Source organism: Chiloscyllium plagiosum, unplaced genomic scaffold (genome assembly GCF_037043375.1).
Source record: "Chiloscyllium plagiosum isolate Xiang-an unplaced genomic scaffold, Cpla_swu_hap1 HiC_scaffold_5, whole genome shotgun sequence".
Taxonomy (NCBI): domain Eukaryota; kingdom Metazoa; phylum Chordata; class Chondrichthyes; order Orectolobiformes; family Hemiscylliidae; genus Chiloscyllium; species Chiloscyllium plagiosum.
In genome coordinates this window covers 80,903,562-80,926,976 of record NW_028270143.1, presented here as the reverse complement: position 1 = coordinate 80,926,976, position 23,415 = coordinate 80,903,562, and the positions used below count along the sequence as shown (strand labels likewise).

Sequence of the window (23,415 nt, the reverse complement as noted above, 5' to 3'; positions counted from 1 at the left end):
AGAACATGCAGTTCAAGATCTTTAGCATGTACTTGAGTTATTATGCATTAACTTGAAACGATGGTTGACTTGAGATGTCCTGCATCAATGGCAGACATGAGTATTATAGATATCTTCAAGTCCTCAGTGATCGAATGCTTCTCTCTGGTTTGCATGATTGATGCTTTATGTATTGAGAAACTGAGAGAAAGTTTCTTTGATAACCTGTTAATAAAAAAACACTCTTAGCTTCTTATAAAACTTGGTCGAACACAGGAGTTAATTTTACACTGAGGAAATCTTTCATCTTCTCTAAGTAAACATGGGTAATAAAAATGCACTGCGAAGAAAAGTCAAGTTATTAGGTGGTAATAAAGATTCAGTCAAACAACACTAGCAGTACTCTTTGCAACTATGTAAACAAGCCCTTGTCAGGCTGATTCCATTAGCTACTCATGGAGCTTAACCAATCATTTGGTGGACTTTCAGGGGAAGCCAAGTTGCTGGTGTTGAGACTGGCTCTCATGCAATGAGGGGTACATCAGGTTCCAAGCAATCGACTGTGATAGAGGAGTGTCTAGTCAGAGGCACAGACAAATGTTTCTGCGGCCAGCAGCAAAAGATCAGAATAGTGTGTTGCCTCCCTGGTTTCAGGATAAAGAATACCTCAGAGAGGGTAGAGATGTTCTCAAAGGGAAGTGGGACCAGCAGGAGGTCATGGTACACATTGGAATGAATGACATAGGAAGGAAAAAGGATTAGATTCTGAAGGGAGAATACAGAAAATTAGGCAGGAACTTAAAAAGGAGGTCCTCAAGGGTAGTAATATCTGGATTACTCTCTGTGCTATGAACTAGTGAAGATAGGAATATGAGGATAGAGCAGATGAATGCTTGGCTGAGGAGCTGGTGCAGGGGAGATGGGTTCACATTTTTAGATAATTGTACCTGAATTGGAAGGGGACTAATATACTGGCAGGGAGATTTTCTAGAGCTGCTCAGGAGGATTTAAACTAGTAAGGTGGGGGATGGAGAACTCAGGGAGATAGTGAGGAAAGAGATCAATCTGACACTGGTACTGTTGGGAAAAGAAGCGAGTCAAACAGTCAGGACGGAAGAAATAAAGCAGAACAAGATAGGACTGATAAATTAAACTGCATTTACTTCAATGCAAGAGGCCTAACAGGGAAGGCAGATGAACTCAGGGCATGGTCAGGAACATGGGACTGGGATATGACAGCAATAACAGAAACATGCCTCATGGATGGACAGGACTGGCAGCTTAATGTTCCAAGATGCAAATGGAAGGATAGAAAGGGAGGCAAGAGAGGAGGGGGAGTATAATTTTTTGTTGTACTTAGGCAGGGTATTCCTGGGAATACATCCAGGGAACTGAGAAATAAGAAAGGGATGATCACCTTATTGGGATTGTATTATAGACCCCCCCCCCCCCCAATAGTCAGCAGGAAATTGAGAAATAAATTTGTAAGAAGATTTCAGTTATCTATAGGAATAATAGGATGGTTATGGTAGGGGATTTTAACTTTCCAAACATTGACTGGGATTGCCATGCTGTTAAGGGTTTAGATGGAGAGGAATTTATTTAGTGTGTACAAGAAAATCTTCTGATTTAGTATGTGGTTGTACCTACGAAAGAAGGTGCAAAACTTGACCTACTCTTGGGAAATAAGGCAGCGCAGGTAACTGTGGGGGAGGACTTTGGGGCCAGTGACCATAATGCTATTAGTTTTAAAATAGTGATGGAGAAGGATAAACCGAATCTAAAAGTTGGAAGTTCTCAATTGAAGGAAGGCTACTTTTGATGGTATTAGGCAAGAACTTTCAAAAGCTGAATGGGGGCAGATGTTCGTAGGTAAAAGGACAGCTAGAAAATAAGAAACCTTCAGAAATGAGATAGCGAGAGTCCAGAGAAAGTATATTCTTGGTAGGGTGAAAGAAAAGGCTGGTAGGTGTAGGGAAAGCTGGATGACAAGAGAAGTTGCGGTTTTGGTTCATAAAAAGAAAGAAGCACATGTCAGGTATAGACAAGAGAGATGGAGTGAATCCTTCGAAGAGTATAAAGGCAGTAGGAGTATACTTGAGAGGGAAACCAGGAGGGCAAAAACAGGACAAGCGATAGTTTTGGCAAATAGGGTTAAGGAGACTGCAAAGGGATTTTATAAATACATTAAAGACAAAAGGGTAACAAGGGACAGAATAGGGCATCTCAAAGATCAGGTAGATAAAAACAAGGACTGCAGATGCTGGAGATCAGCAAGGCAGTCAATGTGTACAGCCGCAGGAGATGGGGGAGATACTAACCGAGTAATTTGCAAAAGTGCTTACTGTGGAGAATGGCGTGGAAGATATAGAATGTGGGGAAATAGATGGTGACATCTGGAAAAATGTCCAAACTACAGAAGAGGAGGTGCTGGATGTCTTGAAACTTATAAAAGTGGATAAATCCCCAGGACCTGATCAGGTGTACCCTAGAACACGATGGGAAGCTAGGGAAGTGATTGCTGTGCCCCTTGCTGAGATATTTACATCTTTGATAGTCACAGGCGAGGTGCCGGAAGACTGGAGGTTGGCTAACATGGTGCCACTATTTAAGCAAGGTGGTAAGGACAAACCAGGGAACTATAGATCGGTGAGCTTAACATTAGTCGGGGGAGCAAGTTGTTGGAGGGAATCCTTGGGGACAGGATTTACATGTATTTGGAAAGGCAAGGACTGATTAGGGATAGTCAGCATGGCTTTGTGCATGGGAAATCATGTATCATGAACTTGATTGAGTTTTTTGAAGAAGTAACAAAGAGGATTGATGAGGGCAGAATGATAGATGTGATCTATACAGACTTCAGTGCGGTGTTTGACAAAGTTCCCCATAGGAGATTGATTAGCAAACTTAGATCTCATAGAATACAGGGAGGACTAGCCATTTGTATTCAGGACTCACTCAAAGATAGAGGACAGAGTATGGTGGTGGAGGGTTGCTTTTCAGACTGGAGTGTGTGACCAGTGCTGTTCCACAAGGATCGGTGCTGGGTCCACTACTTTTCGTCATTTATATAAATAATTTGGATGTGAAGATAGGAGATATAGTAAGTAAGTTTGCAGATGACACCAAAATTAGAGGTGCAGGGGATAGTGAAGAAGGTTATTTCAGAGTACAACGCGCTCTTGATCAGATGGGCCAATGAGCTGAGAAGTGGCAGATGGAGTTTAACTTAGACAAATATGAGGTGCTGCATTTTGGAAAAGCAAATCAGAGCTAGATTTATAAACTTAATGGTAACATCCTGGGGGATGTTGCTGAACGAAGACACCTTTGAGTGCAAGTTCATAGTTCCTTGAAAGTGGAGTCGCGGGTAGATAGGATAGTGAAGAAGGCGTTTGGTATGCTTTCCTTTATTGGTCAGAGCATTGAGCATAGGAATTGGGAGGACATGCTATGGCTGTACAGGACATTGGTTAGGCCACTGTTGGAATATTGCATGCAATTCTGGTCTCCTTCCTATCAGACCGATGTTTTGAAACTCGAAAGCGTTCAGAAAGATTTACAAAGATGTTGCCAGGGCGAGAGGATTTGAGCTATAGGGAGAAGCTGAATAGGTTAGGGCAGTTTTCCCTGAGTGTCGGAGGCTGAGGGGTGACCTTATAGGGGTTTATAAAATCATGAGGGGCATGGATAGGATAAATAGACAAGGTCTTTTCCCTGGAGTGGGGGAGTCCAGAACTAGAGGGCATAGGTTTAGGGTGAGAGAGGAAAGATATAAAAGGGATCTCCGGGGGAACTTACACAGACGGTGGTACGTGGATGGAATGAGCTACCAGAGAAAGTGGTGGAGACTGGTACAATTACATCATTTAAGAGGCATCCTGATGGGTATATGAATAGGGAGGGTTTGGAGGAATATGGGCCAGATGCTGGCAAATGGGACTAGATTAGGTTAGGATATCTGGTCGGCATGGATGAGTTGGACCGAAGAGTCTGTTTCCGTGCTTTACATCTCTATGACAATGACTCTACTTGTAATGAGACAAATGAAGAATTAAATACCTGCTCATCTGTTCAGCCCACTTCTACCTCTGTTGATATAATTGTGAGATGCTTGGCAATTTAGCATTATTGTCCATTAGATATAAACAACTTTGGAATTGTGACAACCTATGGCATAACATCATTAACTGTGACAGCTTTGAGACTGAGGCTCAAATTTGCATTTACGTAAGTTTTGCATATCTCTTGTCTCTTCAGGGGACAATAACCTTTCTCCAATACTTGCCACTCTATGTGGTAGCCAATTACCTGGACCGCTCCGATCTAGTGGTGATGCAATGTTCATTCGATTTACATCTGATCAGGAATCCAATGGCAGTGGTTTCAATGCTTCTTACTACAAAAGTAGGTTGAATCTTTTAGTACGTTTTATTTTCTCTGAAGTTGAATACTGCTGAAAAGATAAACATGTCAAAGCTTTTTGTCTTGCACTTATCAGGACAAATGAAAAATATCAAATTTCAAATTATCGTAACAATTTATATTGGTAGAGGAAACATTCTTATTTGCTCCCACTTTCTCACACACACACACACTCTGTCTCCTTCACATACTTTCACTCACATATTCTCTCCCCCACACTCTCCTGTGTTATTAACACTCCCCATCTCATGCACTCATACTCCCTCATTCACATACTTTCTGTCACTCAATCATGCACACTTTCTCATTCACTCATTTATACACTCTCTTTCAAGCAAACAATAACCCTCTCTCACTCATACATTTTTCCTTTCTCCCTCCATCTCCCTTTCATTCATGATCTCTTCCTCCCTCATTGGCTCACACTCAATCATTCTCTCTCTCTCTTACTCATACGCTGTCCTTCATGCACAAACTGTCACTCTCTTCCCTCATGGTCTGTGGGTTCAGCAGACTGCTCCAGCATTTCATTGCAGTCCTTCAGAGGCCTGGTACCTGCATAGGAAAGAGAGAGCCTCACCTCCTTTTGGCTTCTCCACGGCTGAATGAAGCTTGGTGTGTTTGCACAGCTAACTACTTTTCCAATTAGAGCGTTTTTTTTCAGTCATGGGATATGAGCATCGTTGGCAAGGCCAACATTTAGTGCCAATCTATAACTGCCACTAAGAATGTGGTAGTGAGCTGTATTCTTGAACCGTTGCAGTCCTTGGTGCGGAGGGACACCAGAGTGCTTTTCTGTAGGGATTTCCAAGATTTTGACCCGATGACAGTAAAGGAACAGTGATATAGTACATAGTCAGCATGATGAGTGGCTTGGTGGGGAATGTACAGATGTGGTGTTCACATACAATTGCTGTCCTTGTCCTTCTAGAGTGCAGAGCTCATAGGTTTAGGAGGTGCTGTCGACGGGGCCTGGGTGAGTTGGCTCACTAGTGAACCTCCCAGCAGTAACTGCAGGGGATTGGGGGTGGGGAAATGAGGGTGGGAACAGCACCTGATTGCAGAATCCTTCCTGTGTTTGGAACACCAGTGGTGATAGGACCCCTTGGCTGCCATCGCCTAAAAGTTGGATGTGCCTGCTACAGAAAAGTTAAATTTTATAAAAGTTTTTAAAAAATATATGTAAAGCTGTACATTAAATCTAGTAAGTTGAAACTGTAGCATCTTAATGGTTTTGCAGCTCCGCTTCTGAAAAGTTGTTCTTAATCAACAAGTGTCTTGTGTAATATCTAAGATCAACAATGTACTCAATTCTTAGAAAAGGAATTGATCGTCAAAAGTAACGGTTGTGAGTGGGCAATGGCATGGTGGCTCAGTGGTTAGCACTGCTGCCTCACAGCACTAGGTACCCAGGTTCGATCCTAGCCTGAAGTAACTGTCTGTGTGGAGTTTGCACATTCCCCCTGTGGGTGCTCTAGTTTCCTCCCACAGTCTAAAGATGTGCAGATTAGGTAGATTGGCTATGCTAAATTGCCCCGTAGTTTCCAGGAATGTCTAGGGCTACATGGATTAGCCATGGGGAATGCAGGGTTACTGGGGGTAGGCTGCTCTTTCAAGGGTTGGTATGGACTCAAAAAGCCTGCTTTCACACTGTAGGGATTCTATGAATGCTTCACAAGTTTATGTTTCATTTTTCTGTGCTCAACTTTACGAAGGAATTAATTTGTTCAAAATAATTGGATTAATTCTTGCATGAAAATTGTTAACAAAGGAGTACCACCAAGTAAACCTTCCTGCCACAAGTGCCAACCCCACAATTTTCAGTTAATTGTTTATTTTGGCTCGACGCCAATTATTGTTGGTTCCTATGTCAATGGTCTGGACACTAATGTGCGAGGGTTTTTTTTTCTGTTTAATGTGAACGTTTGGTGTGGATTTGAATGCTATGCAATATGTGGCAAAGACTGTTACTTAGCAAAGATTTGTCCCCAAAGAAAAGTTTTAGAGTTTAAAATACTTTTTATATGAATGTACTTGCTTTTTTTTATCAGTCATTGATATATTTCCTTCCTTTCAGCTTGTGGTGGGCGGCTCAATGCTGACCACGGTGTTATTCTTTCACCCAACTATCCCCACAAATATACACCAAATCTCAATTGCACTTGGCTTATTGCTGTCACCAGTGGTTCCATAATTTCTATCCACTTCAACTGGACCTTCCAAGTTCAAAGTTCTGACACAAACTGTACAACTGGAGACTACTTAGAGGTATACAATTTTTTCACATTATTAAAGTCTAAGTTTTGTGAAGTTTAAACTTTCGATCTTACATTTAAGAAAAATTAATTTGCATCTGTACAATGCTTTTTGTGTCTTTTGTTATCCCAAAGTACTTACCAGTCAATGATTTACCTTTTACTGTTATAATGTAGGTACATGAGATGTTAAGTTTTAAGTAACATTTAGACCACATCAAGTGCCAGGCAATGATCATCTCCAATAAGAGAGAGTATATCTAACTTCCCTTGAAATTCAATTACATTACAATCCCTTAATCCTCCATTATCAATATCTTGAGGAAGTTTCAGAAGTTTAACTGTACTAGCTGTATGAATGCTTGGGTAACAAGAGCAGGCAGGAGGCTGGAAGAACTCTGTAGTGATTTGCCAATTGTTCCAAAAGCTGAAACTCTATACTTTGCAACATGACCCATTCAGAGCTCATTCAAATGCAGGAAATGCATTTTTCCTGGCCTTCTGCAAGAAGGTGGGACCCTGTGGTGAGTCACTGATGTTTTGATGAATTATCAAGAAAAAAAACAGCAATTTCTTCCATCTCTCTTTCACACTGATCATCGGATTTAGGTCATAATTATGCTATTCCGTCTGTACCACCTCCGAACTCATCTTTCTCTCTAAAGTCCCTGAACATGTTTTTGCCATCCAAATCTATGTTAATCATTCCCAGAACCCTATTTTGGATTACTACCAGAATGGTAAGAGTCTATCCTGCCACAGTACCCAAATAGCTCTTACTGAAGTCACATCCTACATGTCTGAGACAAAGGAAATTTGTTGCTTCTCCTCATAGTTCTTGGCAGGACTACAACATCTGAGATGATTGATAGAACAGGTTCTAACTAGGATGTTGCCAGGGTTGGAGGATTTGAGCAACAGGGAGAGGCTGAACAGGCTGGGGCTGTTTTCCCTGGAGCGTTGGAGGCTGAGGGGTGACCTTATAGAGGTTTACAAAATTATGAGGGGCATGGATAGGATAAATAGGCAAAGTCTTTTCCCTGGGGTTGGGGAGTCCAGAATTAGAGGGCATAAGTTTAGGGTGAGAGGGGAAAGATATATAAGAGACCTAAGGGGCAACCTTTTCACACAGAGGGTGGTATGTGTATGCCAGAGGAAGTGGTGGAGGCTGGTACAATTGCAACATTTAAGAGGCATTTGGATGGGTATATGAATGGGGGGGGTTTAGAGGGTTACAGGCTGGGTGCTGGCAGGTGGGACTAGATTGGGTTGGGATATCTGGTCAGCATGGACAGGTTGGACCGAAGGGTCTGTTTCATTGCTGTACATCTCTATGACTCTATGACTTCTTTGCTGCCACCCAGCTGGTGGGTCTCCACGTACCTTGTTAATTCTCATCTCATTGTAGGCAGTCTGTCCATTGTGATGCCTTCTTTTCCCACTTGAGCATCATTCCCATTGATATACAAGATGGATCTATCATGGGCTCACCCCTACTTCTCATCCACATGTTGTCTATTCATAACATAACCTAAAAACAAAGCTCATCTTACCCCCAGGTTTCTTGCTGCTAAATTATCAAATTGTTTGTCTGATATTACATGTCAGGGCTGACAAATTGGTTAGCATTGCTGCCTCACAACACCATTAACCCAGGTTCTATTCCAGCCTCGGGCGACTGTCTGTGTGGAGTTTGCACATTCTCCCTGTGTATGTGTGGGCTTCCTCTGGGTACTCTGGTTTCCAACCAGTCCAAAGATGTGCAGGTTAGGTGTATTGGCCATGCTAAATTGCCCATAATGTTCAGGGATGTGTAAGTTAGGTGTATTAGTCAGGGGTAAATGTAGGGGATTGGGTCTGTGTAGGTTACTCTTTGGAAGGTCAGTGTGGACTGTTGAGTCAAATGGCCTGTTTCCACACAGTAGGGGTTCTATGGTTCTTTAACATCTGATAATGGACATATACTTCCATTAATTATGCAGAAGATCAATCCAATTGTCTTTAGACCCCACTCCAAATTCCATTCCAAAGCTAAGAACTCCACCTCTATCCATGTTAACCATCTCAAGTTATTTGGCTCACAGTTTATTATCATATTTGACCCTAACATGAACTTTACCTGTATATCCATGTCTCACCTATGACTGCCTTATCTCTGTAACATCATCAGACTGTGTCCTTGCCTCGGCTTATCTGCTGTCAAACCCATAACTATGCCTTTGTTACCTCTAGTCTTGACTATTCTAATGTCTTCCCAGCTGGTTCCTCATGTTAAATCCTGTGTACATTTGAAGCTATCCAAAATCAACATAATCTATTACCCCTGCACTCACCAAATGATATTGACTCCTGATCAAACAACCCCGCAATTATACATAGGAAGATATGATTTAGAAGGAAGATAAGGTCACTTGCTGCCTTGAACCTGCTCTACCATTCAATAATATTTTGTCCAAATATTTTGTCAAATCCAAATTCTTGCTTACCCGCTATAAACTTTGACCCCTTGGTTAGCCAGGAATCTATCTACTTCTGTCTTAAGGTTATTCAAGGCCCCATCACCTCCACTGTCTGGGAAACAGACTTCCAAAGGCTCATGACTCTGAGAGAAAAAAAAAGTTTCATCTCTTTCTTAAATGGGAGATCCTTCATTTTTAACCTTTGTTGCCTAGTCATAGTCTCTCCCATGAGAGGAGACATCCTTTCAGCATCCACCATATCAAGTCCTCAGAATCTTTTATGTTTCAATGAGATCACCTTTCATTCTTCAATAACTCTCATGTATACAGGCCCAGCCTGAACAACCTTCCTTCTTCCCAATTCTTCCCAATATCCCAGGTATTAGGTGAGAGAACCTTCTGTAAACTGCTTCTAGCGCGTTTGTATCCTTTCTTCGATAAGGAAATCAAAACTGCACAGAATGCCATAGACGTGGTCTCACTAACACTCTGTAGACTGAAGCAAAACATCACTACTTCCATTCTCTTTGCAATAAATGACAATATTCCATTTGCCTGCTTTATCACTTGCAAACGTTTATTGGCTCATGTACCAGGACATCCAGAATAAAATATTGTACTGATCTTTGTTTTTCAATCCTTCCACAGCATTGTCCCTCCCTAATTCTGTCGTCTCCTCAAGTCCCACAGTTCTCCAAGATATTTGTGGTGATCTAATTCTGCCCTATCAAGTGAAATGGTTTTTATCACTCCACCATTGGTGGCTGCACTAAAGTGTCAAAGCCCTAATGTCCAGAATACTCTCCCTACATCTCAGACCCTTTGGTCCAACTCATTCTGACCAGATATCCTAAATTAATCTAGTCCCATTTGCCCACATTTGACCCATATCCCTCTAAACTCTTCCTATTCATATTCCCACCCAGATGCCTTTTGTATCATCCTCCACCACTTCCTCTGGCAGCTTATTCCATACACGCATCACCCTTTGCATGAAAAGGTTGCCACTTAGATCCCTATTAAATTTTTCTCCTCTTACCTTAAGCCTTCTAATGTCAGACTCCCCCATCCCAGGGAAACATTTACCCTATCCATGCCCCTCATGATTTTATAAATCTCTGGATGTATTCTCTTGGCTTCCCTCTTTTAGGTAACTCCTTATAATGTATCCCTTTTTCCAAACATTGAGAAAATCTGGAATTTTAATGTGGCTCAAAGTCAGATCTTGCTTCATAACATTTTAGTGCAGTGCCTTTGGATGTTTTATTACATTAACAGCATAATATAAATACAAGTTGTTGGGGAAACTTTGAGGATAGTTGTCATGTAATCTCATTTTCTTTATGACTGGTATAATATTAAACTTACTGTTTCTTCATTGCAGCTAACAGGATAGTTTTCCCAGTCTTTTGCCAGTGCTTAGTAAGTTTTCCCTGTGAGTAGTGATTTTGTATTAATTAGTTCAAGGTATGTGTTATCGTGCCTGTTCCTAATTGTCCTTGAAACGTTGGTGATTAGTTGCCTTCTCAAACTGATGTAGGGATACCTGCAGAGCTGTTGGAAAGGGAGTTCCAAGATTTTAACCCAGTGACAGTGAAGGAATGGTAAGATAGATCCAAACCAGGACAGAGTGTGGCTTGGAAGCGGACATACATTTGAGCAGCATGGGCAGCTGAATTGGCAGATTCCAGCCAGCTAGTGCTCATTGTTTTGCAGCTAGCCCACTTGTATCCAAATAAACTACCAGCACGCATTATCAAAGCTTTCTCATGAACAATGTTCAGCTGAACAAAATATTCAAAGGTGAAGAATTTCCATGCAACCTCACCCCACATAGAAACAAAAAATCTTCATGACTATTGTGAATCCCTTTAATTATCTTGACAGATTATAATGAGACATATGGTGAGAATCTTAATCTAACATTGTGTAAATATAAAATAATTTATAAATTTATGAGTTGTAGGAAGACACACATCAAATAAAAACCATTAAAATCAGTCAGCAATATTTCATCACCTGAAAAGAATTGTGATTGAATAGTCAACTTTGATTTGTTCTGTGAAGCATGAAGCCATTTAATAAATTTGCTTGAGATTTATTGAAAACTAGCTGTCACCGTGGATAAAAAAGGGAGAACATGTGAAGCCAGAACTGAGAAAGAAATGGAGCTAATAAGACATCCAAATCTTTCAGCTCCTGTCTTGTCAAATACCAGACCTATGACAAAGATCCATATCAGGATCCTACTTAAGTCCCAATGCGTGGACTACCAGTGGGATTGCGCCATATCACCCACCCCAATCACCCTCCAATCCCCTAACATTGCCTCTGAACTCTAACCTCTCCCACCCAAGCATGCCCCAATTGGACCTGACTGCCATCCAGGCCCAACTATGCTGGAATGCCTATCCAAATACTAAACTACATCCCCAACGCAGCCCAACTATACTCGGCCAGACCCAGCTACCTCCCCAGCCACCAGATTCTTCATCTTGCCTAGCTCTTCCACCATGCCCACTTTACCCACTTCACACATATCCAAATCAGCTGCCTGCCTACATCATCCATCTAACCACCTACAGACTTGTCCACATACCCTCTTGCCTAGTTCACCCCCCTTACACATTTATCCATGTACTCACAGAATGACACAATTTTTACAGTGGAGAAGGAGGCCATTTGACCCATTGTACCTGCACTGGCTCTCTGAGCATTTTGATGTAGTGCCAATCTCCCACCTTTTTCATATAAACCTGTTGATTATTTCCATAAAAATAATCCAATGGACTCTTGATTGCCTCAGTTAAACCTACCTCCACCAACACCTCCAATCAGCGCATTCCAGGCCCTAATTACGCTTTTGTGAAAAAGATTTTTCTCACTCTTTCATCCTCTAATCCGCACGCAAAGACCAGATCTTCAATCTTATCTGAATTTGGCAGCTTGTGCCATAAAATGGGGCATATACTCTCTTTTCCTGACTCTTGTCCTTCCTGACAGAATACTCCAAGTGACGCCATGCTGTGTATTTCCTTGACAGTTGGGATCAGGTTTTCCCAGAAAAAATGCACAAGATAGTCAGCACGGGAGATTCTTAGTGAAGCCCATTGCTGGTGCTGAGAAATGTCAGACTGATGTGCCTTACAAAACCTCCGCTTAGAACAATTTCTTGAATAGTGTTTCATGGAATTCATTTTGGTGGTTCTGGTTCAAGATTTAATAGTTCCAGCTTCTTTTTTTTTTTAAAAAAAGCCATTGATTAAATCCTCTAATATTTCTCATGTTATTTCCAATTCTAGTTAAGGAATGGACCTGATGCTTCTTCCCCACCTTTGACCACCCATGGAGGAAATGGACACTATTGTGGTGAGAACCCTCCTTCCACAATGCACACATCAGACAATCAGCTCTTTGTACGTTTCATTTCTGATGGAAGGAATGAAGGCCTTGGGTTCAAGTTCAAGTATGAAACTTCAGATTATGGTGAGTGTTACAGTGGGCATATGAGGTACGGAAATAGCCAGATTCATTTACACTGCGAATGCTCCGTACATCATAGTGTCAGAAGTTTTTCAAATATTTTCAGCGGATGGATTGATCTAATTGTTGTGTTACATTCTGGAAATAGACACATAGAGTCTTGAAGCACTACAGGTTCACAGCACAAAAAGACCTTTCTGCCCATAAAGTCTGTACCACTTAAACTAATCCCTTTTTCCAGCACTTGGCCCATAGTTTTATATGCCTTGATATTGCAAGTGCACATCTAAATACTTAGAGTCATAGAGCTGTACAATATGGAAACAGAGCCTTCAGTCTAACTCTTCCATACTGACCAGATATCCCAAATAAATCTAGTCCCATTTGCCAGCATTTGGCCCATATCCCTCTAAATCCTTCCTGTTCATATACGCATCCAGATGTCTTTTAAATGCTGTAATTGTACCAGCCTCCACCACTTCCTCTGGCAGCTTGTTCCATACACGCAATGCCTCTGCATGAAAAATGAGCCCTTTAGGTCCCTTTTATATCTTTCTCCTCTCACCCTAAACCTATGCACTCTACATTTGGACTCCCCCACTCTGGTGAAAAGACCTTGTCTATCTATGCCCCTCATGATTTTATAAACCTCTATAAGGTCACCCCTCAAGCTCCAATGTCCAGGGAAAATAGCCACAGCCATTGAACCTCTCCCTATAGTCGAACTCTCTAACCCTGGCAACATCCTTGCAAATCTTTTCTAAACCATTTCAAGTTTCACAACATCCTTCCGCAACAATGACCTCCCAACTCTGAAACTCAATACAGTGACTAATAAAGGCAAGGATACCAAATGCCTTCTTCACTATCCGATCTACCTGGGACCCTACTTTCAAGGAACTATGTACCTGCACTCCAAGGTCTCTTTGTTCAGCAACACTCCCCAAGACCTTACCATTAAGCATATAAGTCCTGTTCTGATTTGCCTTTCCAAAATGCAGCACCTCAGCTGTATCTAAATTAAACTCCATCTGCCAGTCATTGACCCATCTGATCAAAATTATATTGTACTCTGAGGTAACATTCTTCACTGTCCACTACACCTCCAATTTTGGTGTCATCTGTAAACTTGCTAACCACACCTCCTATGTTCACATCCAAAATCATTTATAAATAACAAAAAGTAGTGGACCCAGCACTGATCCTTCCGTCATACCGCTGATCAAAGGCCTCTAGTTTGAAACGCGGCCCTCCAACACCACTCTCTGTCTCCTACTTTCTAGCCAGTTCTGTATCCAAACAGTGCTACTCCCTGTATTCCATGAGTTCTAACCTTGCAAACCAGTCTGTCTTGAAGAACCCTGTTAAATGCCTTACTGAAGTCCATATCGATCATGTCCACTGCTCTACCCTCATGAGTCTTCCTCGTTACTTCTTCAAAACACTCGATCAAGTTAGTGACACATGATAAATGCAAAAGAGAAAGCATATTCATAGCTCCTTGAAAGTGGAGTTGCACATAGATAGAATAGTGAACAAGGCGTTTGGTATGCTTTCCTTTATTGGTCAGAGTATTGAGTATAGGAGTTGGGAGGTCATGTTGCAGCTGCACAGGACATTGGTTAGGCCACTGTTGGAATATTGCGTGCAATTCTGATCTCCTTCCTATCGGAAAGATGTAGTGAAACTTGAAAGGGTTCAGAAAAGATTTACAAGGATGTTGCCAGGGTTGGAGGATTTGAGCTATAGGGAGAGGCTAAACAGGCTGGGGCTGTTTTCCCTGGAGCATTGGAGGCTGAGGGGGTGACCTTATAGAGGCTTAAAAAATTATGAGGGGCAAGGATAGGATAAATAGACAAAGTCTTTTCCCTGGGATCGGGGAGTCCAGAACTTGAGGGCATAGGTTTAGGGTGAGAGCGGAAAGATATAAAAGAGGCCTAAGGATCAACTTTTTCACGCAGAGGGTGGTACATATATGGAATGAGCTGCCAGAGGAAGTGGTGGAGGCTGGTACAATTGCAACATTTAATAGGCATTTGGATGGGTATATGAATAGGAAGGGTTTGAAGGGATATGGGCTGGGTGCTGGCAGGTGGGACTAGATTGGGTTGGGATATCTGGTCAGCATGGACAGGTTGGATCGAACTGTCTGTTTCCATGCTGTACATCTCTATGACTCTATATAATGTGGCAAAGGGCAGTGGGAAACCAAAGGATTGGGAAGCTTACAAAGACCAACAGAAGGCAACAAAAAAAGGCAGAAGATTCAATATAAGGGTAACCTAGCCAGTAATATAAAGGAAGACTACAAGTCTTTCTTTAGATGTATAAAGAGCAAAAGAGAGGCAAAAGTGGACATTGGTCAACTGGAAAATGATGCTGGAGCGATAGTAGTGTGAAGCAAGGAAAAGGCTGAGGAACTGAATAATTACTTCATGTCAGTCTTCACAATGGAAGACATGAGTAATATCCCAAAAATTCCAGAAAGTGTGGGAGCAGAGCTGAGTATGGTGGCTATCACCAAAAGGAGATGCTAGAAAAACTGAATGGCCTGAAGGTGGATAAATCACCTGGATCAGGTGGAGTACACCCCAGAGTTCCAAAGGAGATAGCTGAAAAGAAAGTGAAAGCATTAGTGGTGATCTTTCAGGATTTGCTAGAATCAGGGAGTGTCCCAGACGACTAGAAAATCGCTAGTATGGCACCCCTGTTAAAAAGAGAGCAAGGCAAAAGACAGAAAATTATAGACCGATTAGCCTAACCCTGTTTGTGGAATCCATTGCAAAGATGAGATTTCTGAATACTTGGATATGTATGATAAAACATGGCAAAGTCAGCATGGTTTTATCAAGGGGTCATGCCTGACGAATCTGCTAGAATTCTTGTTATCTGCTAGATAACAAGCAGATTGGACCAAGGAGAACCAATGGATGTTATCTACCTGGACTTCAAGAAGGTCTTTGAAAAGGTGCCGCACAGGAGGCTACTGAGTAAGATAAGAGCCCATGGTGTTAGAGGCAAGGTGCTAGAATGCATAGAAGCTTGGCTGTCTGGCAGAAAGCAGAGAGTGGAGATAAAAGGGTCCTTCTCAGGGTGGTAACCGGTAATAAGTGATGTTCCACAGACTCCGTGTTGGGACCACAACGTATCACTTGATACATTTACAATCTAGATGAAGGAACTGAGAGCTTTCTGGCTAAGTTTGCAGAGAGGTTAGGTAGAGAGACAGGTAGTAATGAGGAGGTGGAGAGGCTGCAGAAGAAATTGGACAGGTTCAGAGAGTGGGCAAAGAAGTGGTAGATGGAGTACAATTTGGGAAAGTGTGAGGTCATGCACTTTGGAAGGAAGAACAGAAGTGTGGACAATTTTCTAAATGAGGAGATAATTCAGAATTCTGAAGTGCAAAGAGACTTGGGAATTCTAGACCAGGATCCTCTCAAGGTAAACTTGCAGATTGAGTCAGTAGTTAGAAAGACAAATGCAATTGTGGCATTTATTTTGAGAGGACTTGAATATAAAAGCAGGGATGTACTTTGGAGGCTCTATAAGACTCTGGTCAGACCACAATTGGAGTATTGTGTGCAGTTTTGCGCCCCATACCTCAGCAAGGATGTACTGGCTCTGGAGTGTGTTCAGAGGAGGTTCACAACAATAATCCCAGGAATGAAAAGATTAATGTTTGAGGACTCTGTATCTATATTCGATGGAGTTTAGAAGGATAAGGGGATATCTCATTGAAACTCACAGAATACTGAATGGCCTGGACAGAGTGGACGGAGGGAAGATGTTCCCATTGTTAGGGGAGACTCGGATCTGAGGGCACAGCTTTAGAGTAAAGAGAAGACCTTTTAGAAGGGAGATAAGGAGAAACTTCTTCAGCCAGAGAGTGGGGAATCTACGGAATTCATTACCACAGAAGGCTGTGGAGGCCCGATCATTGAGAATATTTAAGACTAAGATAGATAAGTTCTTGGGTATCAAGGGGATCAATGGCTATGAGGAGAAAGTGGGAGAATACAGTTGAGAAACTTATCAGCCATGATTGAAAAGCAGAGCAGACTTGATGGGCTGAATGGCCTAATTTCTGCTCCTATGTATTATGGTCTTATGATTTCCCAAGCACAATGCCATGTTGACTATCTCTAATCAGTACTTGCCTTTCCAAATGCATGCAAATCCTGTCCCTCCAGATTCCCTCCAACAACACACCCACTACTGATGTCAGGCTCACCATTCAATAGTTCCCTGCCTTTTCTTTACCACCCTTCTTAAACAGTGGCATCCCGTTAACCAACCTCCAGTCTTCCAGCACCTCACCTGTGGCTACTGATGATACACATATCTCAGCAAGAGGCCCAGCAATCACTTTCCTAGCTTCCCACGGAGTTCTAGGGTACACCTGATCAGGGATTTATCGACCTTTATGCATTTTAAGATGTTCGGCACCTCCTCCTCTACAATATGGAGATTTTTCAAGGTGTAGCTATTTCCCCATATTCTCCATCTTCCATATCTTTCTCCACAGTAAATACCTTGTCTACCTGTCTCCAGGTCTTTTGTTCAATTGGCAGAGCTCACATTTCTTTTCAGCAAATTAATTTATTTGCTTGACGCGATTTTTTCTGTTAATGTCTCTTACTGAGAATTTTGAATATATTGCTAACTCATTCTTTCTTACTTCTTAACATGGATGAATTAAACTCATGACTCAGCAGCCTTGGAGGATGTTATCCTGCCTGAAAGCTCCAAAGCCTTCTGCATTGTAGTTTTCTTGTCAGCAACTCAGGAGTCCTTTTTTGTGTCCTGGCTGTTTTGGAGGCTGCTAAACTAACAACACCTCTGCTGTTATCAGCCTTTTCTCTGGAAGAACCCACATCTGCATCCCTCCCCTTTTCATTTTGGATTGTAAAACTCCAAGTCAACGAACACTCTTGAAATGATCTCCTCAGTTGGTTCTCTATTCATTTATCCAAAGTCACATGATTATTTGGATTTGTGGAGGGGGAGAGTTGGGCGGGTTAGTGAATTTCAATTCACTGTTTATAATTACTTTTCAACTTTGTTTTTAAAACAGTCAATTTTTGCTCCATGTTGGAACCCAGGTTTCCAAAGACAAGAATAACATGTTATGAACTTTAATCACAATAGGAAGTATAATTTTCTAATGTGCTGTCTTGCTAAGGTTTGAAGTAGTGTCCAAGAAGTCAAATATTAGACAAGTTTATTTAAACAGCAGTTCAACATAAAGAAATGTGATTTTTGGAAATTGCTCAACATTTGGGAGGAAAATGATTTCCTAATGGTACTGAAAATTTATAAAATATTTATAGCACAAAAACATGTTATTCAGCCCAGCTACAGTTTAGGCTCTGCCCAAATATACCTCCAAACCTCTTTAACTCATCTTATCAACATAACCTTTTACTCAATTCCCTCTCAAGTGCTTATATAGCTTCCCTTTGTAACTATTAGTTACAATAAATGCAGCATGTTCTACATTCCTACTACTCTGCGAAAAAGAAGTTTACATTGAATTTTTACTGGATTTGTTATTCGAAATGTGGGATATCATGGGCTTCAGTTCTGGTCTTCTCCACAAAGTGATTTATCTAAGTTTCTAAGTCTATCCTTTCAAATCTTTGCATAATTTTAAATACGGAGAAAGTGAGGACTGCAGATGCTGGAGATCAGAGCTGAAAATGTGTTGCTGGAAAAGCGCAGCAGGTCAGGCAGCATCCAAGGAGCAGGAGAATTAACATTTCGGGCATGAGCCCTTCCTGAAGAAGGGCTCATGCCCGAAACGTCGATTCTCCATAATTTTAAATGCCTCCATCAGGTTATTCCTCTGTCTTCTCCGAAATGTACTCCAGCTTGATCATTCTTTCCTGCTAGGAATACCTTCTCAGTTGTTTAACATATAGTAATTATTTATTGTATCGTCTTGAATGTCTCTATCGATTCATAAAATACTTTCAGAACCGTCATGTCTGTGCTGTCTCTCAGAAGAAGCACTTTGCCTCAAGTTACTGATAGAGATATAACAACAGAAACTAGAAGGCTATTTGGCCATTTGATCCAACTCCTCTTTTCAATCCTGCCATCCATAATCCTCTATCCCAATGCTACATTTCTGGTTTCTTCCCATAACCCTTGCTACCTTTAAAATCTCTAGAGGCAATATCTCAAATTTGTTTAGTGACTTGGTTTCTTCAGCCTTCTGTGGGAGCAAATTCCACAGGTTCACTATCCTTTGAGTGAAGAAATGTTTCCTCAGCTTAGTTCTAAATGGCCTACCCTATATTCTGAGACTATAATCCTGGACCTAGGCACGCCAGCCAAGGAAAACATCCTCTTGGCAACTAGTCTGTGCAACCCTTTAGAATTGAATATATTTTAATCAAATCCCCTCTCATCCTTCTGGATTCTTGCTGATACAGACCCAGTCAGACCAATTTCTTTTCGTCGAACAGTCCTGACATCCACTGTATCAGTCTAGTGAACCTTGACTGCACTCCTCTGCCAAGTGTATCCTTTCATAGGGATTTCTTCCATCTTCTCATTTCGCCCTACACTTCCTTATTTTTCAAATAAGACTCCAACTTCCTCTTGAGTACTTTGATTGAACCTGTCTCCATCTCACTCACAGGCAGTGCATTTCATGTTCTAAACATCCACTGCACAGACATTGTTCTTCCCCGTGTTACCACTGCTGTTTGCCAAGTACCTTACATCAATGCCATCTGCTTCTCAATCCTCCCACCAGTAGAAACAATGTCCCTCTATCTCCTCTGTTCAGATCCCTCATGATTTTGAATATTTCTGTCAGATCATTACTCAATCTTTTTTTCTTCAAGGAGTTTTAATTTCTCTACTCTACCTGCATCACTAAAGTTTCTTATCCCTGGAATCATGTCCTTACATCAATTAGATTAGGTTAGATTCCCTACAGTGTGGAAACAGGCCCTTCAGCCCAACACATCCACACCGACCCTCCAAAGAGTAACCCACCCAGACCTATTTCCCCACTGTATATTTACCCCTGACTAATGCACCTAACAATATGGGCAATTTAGCATGGCCAATTCACCTGACCTGTACATCTTTGGACTGTGGGAGAAAATCAGAGTACCAGGAGGAAGCCAACGCAGACACGGGGAGAATCTGTAAACTCTACACAGACAGTCACCCAAGGCAGGAATTGAACCCGGGTCCCTGACGCTGTGAGGCAACAATGCTAACCACTGAGCCACCGTGCCACCCTAGACTGCAATGTTTCAATAATCCTAATTATTGGAGGAAGATATAAGCCAAAGTGAGAAACAACCACTACAAAAATCACAATGTTGTCTTATTTCCAGATGCCTTCCTTATGAGCAAGACCTGAATAAGTTAATTTGAACAAAGACAGTAAGCAATGAATGTAAAATAGATGAGAAGCTGTGGCCCTGATTTTGACCTATGCTGTATGACAGGGTTCTATCAAAGTAACAGTTTGACAAACATTAGACTGACAAAAACTATATTGTCTGGACCAACAGAGAACAGTACGGTTATTGACAAAACAGCACTTCAAGCATGAGTGAAATGATGTAACTCAAGAACTGTTTGGAACTCCAGTGGGTAATGGATTGTTCTGTGTCAGTCAAGGACTCCTTTCATTCCGCTGAACCCTCCTGTGTAATATAATGGGCAGCCAATTGTGGTTGATGGATAATGTTCTATGGTGAAGTATTCTGAAATCGCTTTGAAAAATAATGAAAGGAGTGTACCTCTGGGTACTGGAGAATTTTTGAGGATGATTTCATGGATTAGAGCATAAAGGTTTAGGTAAAAATGTAGTGTGATTCAGTTGAGTGGGAATGGGCCGGGGGAGGAAAACGCCTCAAACTCTTATGGTTGTAATGAAAATACTAACAAAAGTGCATCTCCACAATACAGCTTTTACATTTCTTTTAAAGTGGTGCCTTTTTACTAACACATTGAAAGAACATTGGCTTTTTAGAAATATTCAAGATAATCTTTCGTGTGTAGGCAGTTTCTGGCAGGCACTTCATTCACACAAAATCTCTCCAGTGATGATGCCAGACCTGCTAATTTTCTCCAGCATTTTCTGTTTTATTTTAAAACATGACTATATTGATCATATTTGTTACCTACAAATATCATTTGTTACTGTTTGTTTTTAATAGTTCAGTGTTTTTATTAAAACATTTCTCTTGACAATAATTAAAGATGCTTACAAAAATAGTTCAACTACTGAACAAATTATTTCAAATGATCAACTTTATTCATAAACAAGTGTTGCCATCTAATTACCTCTTGCTAAAAGGTTGCAATTTGAAATCTCTGCAGTGTTTGCACATTGAATCTGTAAACAATATGAACTGACTGTCGAGTCACCCATTTTTTGGTCTTGTGATTGATGCATAAGCAACAGGAAATTATAATGATTCGTTCTTAATTGCTTGAAAAACTCTTCCAAAATCTCATCTGCATGAATTGGAAAGCTTTTGGTTTTAAAAATGTCTGTGGATAATTCAGATTTTTTTAGAACATAAAACATAGAACATTAGAGCGCAGTACAGGCCCTTCAGCCCTTGATGTTGCGCCGCCCTGTGAAACCAATGTGAAGCCCATCTAACTTACACTATTCCGTTCTCGTCCATATGCATATCGAATGACCATTTAAATGCCCTGTTGCAGGCAGTGCATTCCACGCTCCTACTACTCTCTGAGTAAAGAAACTACCTCTGACATCTGTCCTATATCCATCACCCCTCAGTTTAAAGCTATGGCCCCTCCTGCCAGCCATCACCATCCGAGGAAAAAGGTTCTCACTGTCCACCCTATCTAACCCTATGATTATATTAGATGTCTTAATTAAGTCATCTGTCAACCTTCTTCTCTCTAATGAAAACATCCTCAATTTCCTTAGCCTTTCCTCATAAGACCTTCCCTCCATACCAGGCAACGTCCTAGTAAATCTCCTCTGAACCCTTTCCAAAGTGTCCACATCCTTCCTATAATGCGGTGACCAGAACTACACGCAATTCTTCAAGTGCGGCTGCAACAGAGTTTTGTACAGCTGCAACATGACCTCATGGTTCTGAAATTCAATCTGTCTACTAATAAAAGCTAACACACTGTATGCTTTCTTAACAGCCCTATCAATCTGGGTGGCAACTCTGAGGGATCTATGTAAATGGACACCAGGATCTCTCTGCTCATCTACACTACCGAGAATCTTACCATTTGCACAGTACTCTGCATTCCTGTTACTCCTTCCAAAGTGAATCACGTCACATTTTTCTGCATTAAATTCCATTTTCCACCTCTCAGCCTAACTCTGCAGCTTATCTATGTCCCTCTGTAACCTACAACATCCTTCAGCACAATCCACAACTCTACCAATGTTAGTATTGTCCACAAATTTACAAATTTCCATCCTTCTATGCTCTTATCCAGGTCATTTATAAAAATGACAAACAGCTGTGGACCCAAAACAGATCCTTGCGGTATACCAAAAATAACTGAATTCCAGAATGAACATTTCCCATCAACCACCACCCTCTGTCTTCTTCCAGCCAGCCATTTTCTGATCCAAACCGCTAGATCGTCCTCCATCCCATGCCTCCATATTTTTTGCAGTAGCCTACCATGGGGAACCTTATCGAACACTTAGCTAAAATCCATATACACCACATCAACAGCTTGAGCCTCAAGCACCTGTTTGGTCACCATCTCAAAGAACTCAATAAGGTTTATGAGGCACGACCTACCCTTTACAAAACCGTGTTGACTATCCCTAATCAAACTATTCTTCTCTAGATGCTTATAAATCCTTTCTCTTATAACCTTTTCCAACACTTTACCCACAACCGAAGTAAGGCTCACTGGTCTATAATTACCAGGATTGTCTCGCCTCCCTTTCTTGAACAAGGGAACAACACTTGCTATCCTCCAGCCTTCAGGCACTATTCCTGTCGACAATGACGACATAAAGATCAAAGCCAAAGGCTCTGCAATCCCCTCGCTGGCTTCTCAGAGAATCCTAGGATAAATTCCATCCAGCCCAGGGGAATTATCTATTTTCACACTTTCCACAATTTCTAACGCTACCTTCTTGTGAACCTCAATCCCATCTAGTCTAGTAGCCTGTTTCTCAGTATTCTCCTTGACAACAGTGTCTTTTTCCAGTGTGAATACTGATGAAAAATATTCATTTAGTGCTTCCCCAATCTCCTCTGACTCCACGCACAACTTCCCACTACTGTCCTTGATTGGCTCTAATCTTACTCTAGTCATTCTTTTATTCCTTATATACCTATAGAAAGCATTAGGGTTTTCCCTGATCCTATCAGCCAACAACTTTTCATGTCCCCATCTTGCTAGTCTTAGCTCTCTGTTTAGATCTTTCCTGGATACCTTGTACCTCTCAAGTGCCCTAACTGAGCCTTCATGCTGCATCCTAGCATAAGCCTCCTTCTTTCGCTTGAGAAGAGATTCAACTTCTTTCGTAAACCACGGCTCCCTCGCTCTACTACTTCCTCCCTGCCTGTCAGATACGTACTTATCAAGGACACATAGTAGCTGTTCCTTGAATTAGCTCCACATTTCTATTGTGCACATCCCCTGCAGTTTCCTTCCCCATCCTATGCATCCTAAATCTTGTCTAATCGCATCATAATTGCCTTTCCCTGAGTCGTAGCTCTTGCCCTCCTGTGTATATCTATTCCTTTCCATCGCTAAAGTAAACATAACTGAATTGTGGTCACTATCGCAAAAGTGCATACCTACCTCCAAATCTAGCATCT

General features: G+C 41.5%; 1 protein-coding gene across 1 annotated transcript in view; it reads left to right on the top strand.

Annotated features, from left to right (window-relative positions):
* The window catches only part of cubn (cubilin (intrinsic factor-cobalamin receptor)), a 303,136-nt gene that overhangs the window by 187,176 nt on the left and 92,545 nt on the right, over nt 1–23,415 (top strand). Inside the window, exons 37-39 of the mRNA XM_043690378.2 lie at nt 4,240–4,386; nt 6,482–6,672; nt 12,421–12,604. Coding sequence (XP_043546313.2) covers nt 4,240–4,386; nt 6,482–6,672; nt 12,421–12,604 — 522 coding nt within the window. The remainder of the gene's footprint in view (nt 1–4,239; nt 4,387–6,481; nt 6,673–12,420; nt 12,605–23,415) is intronic.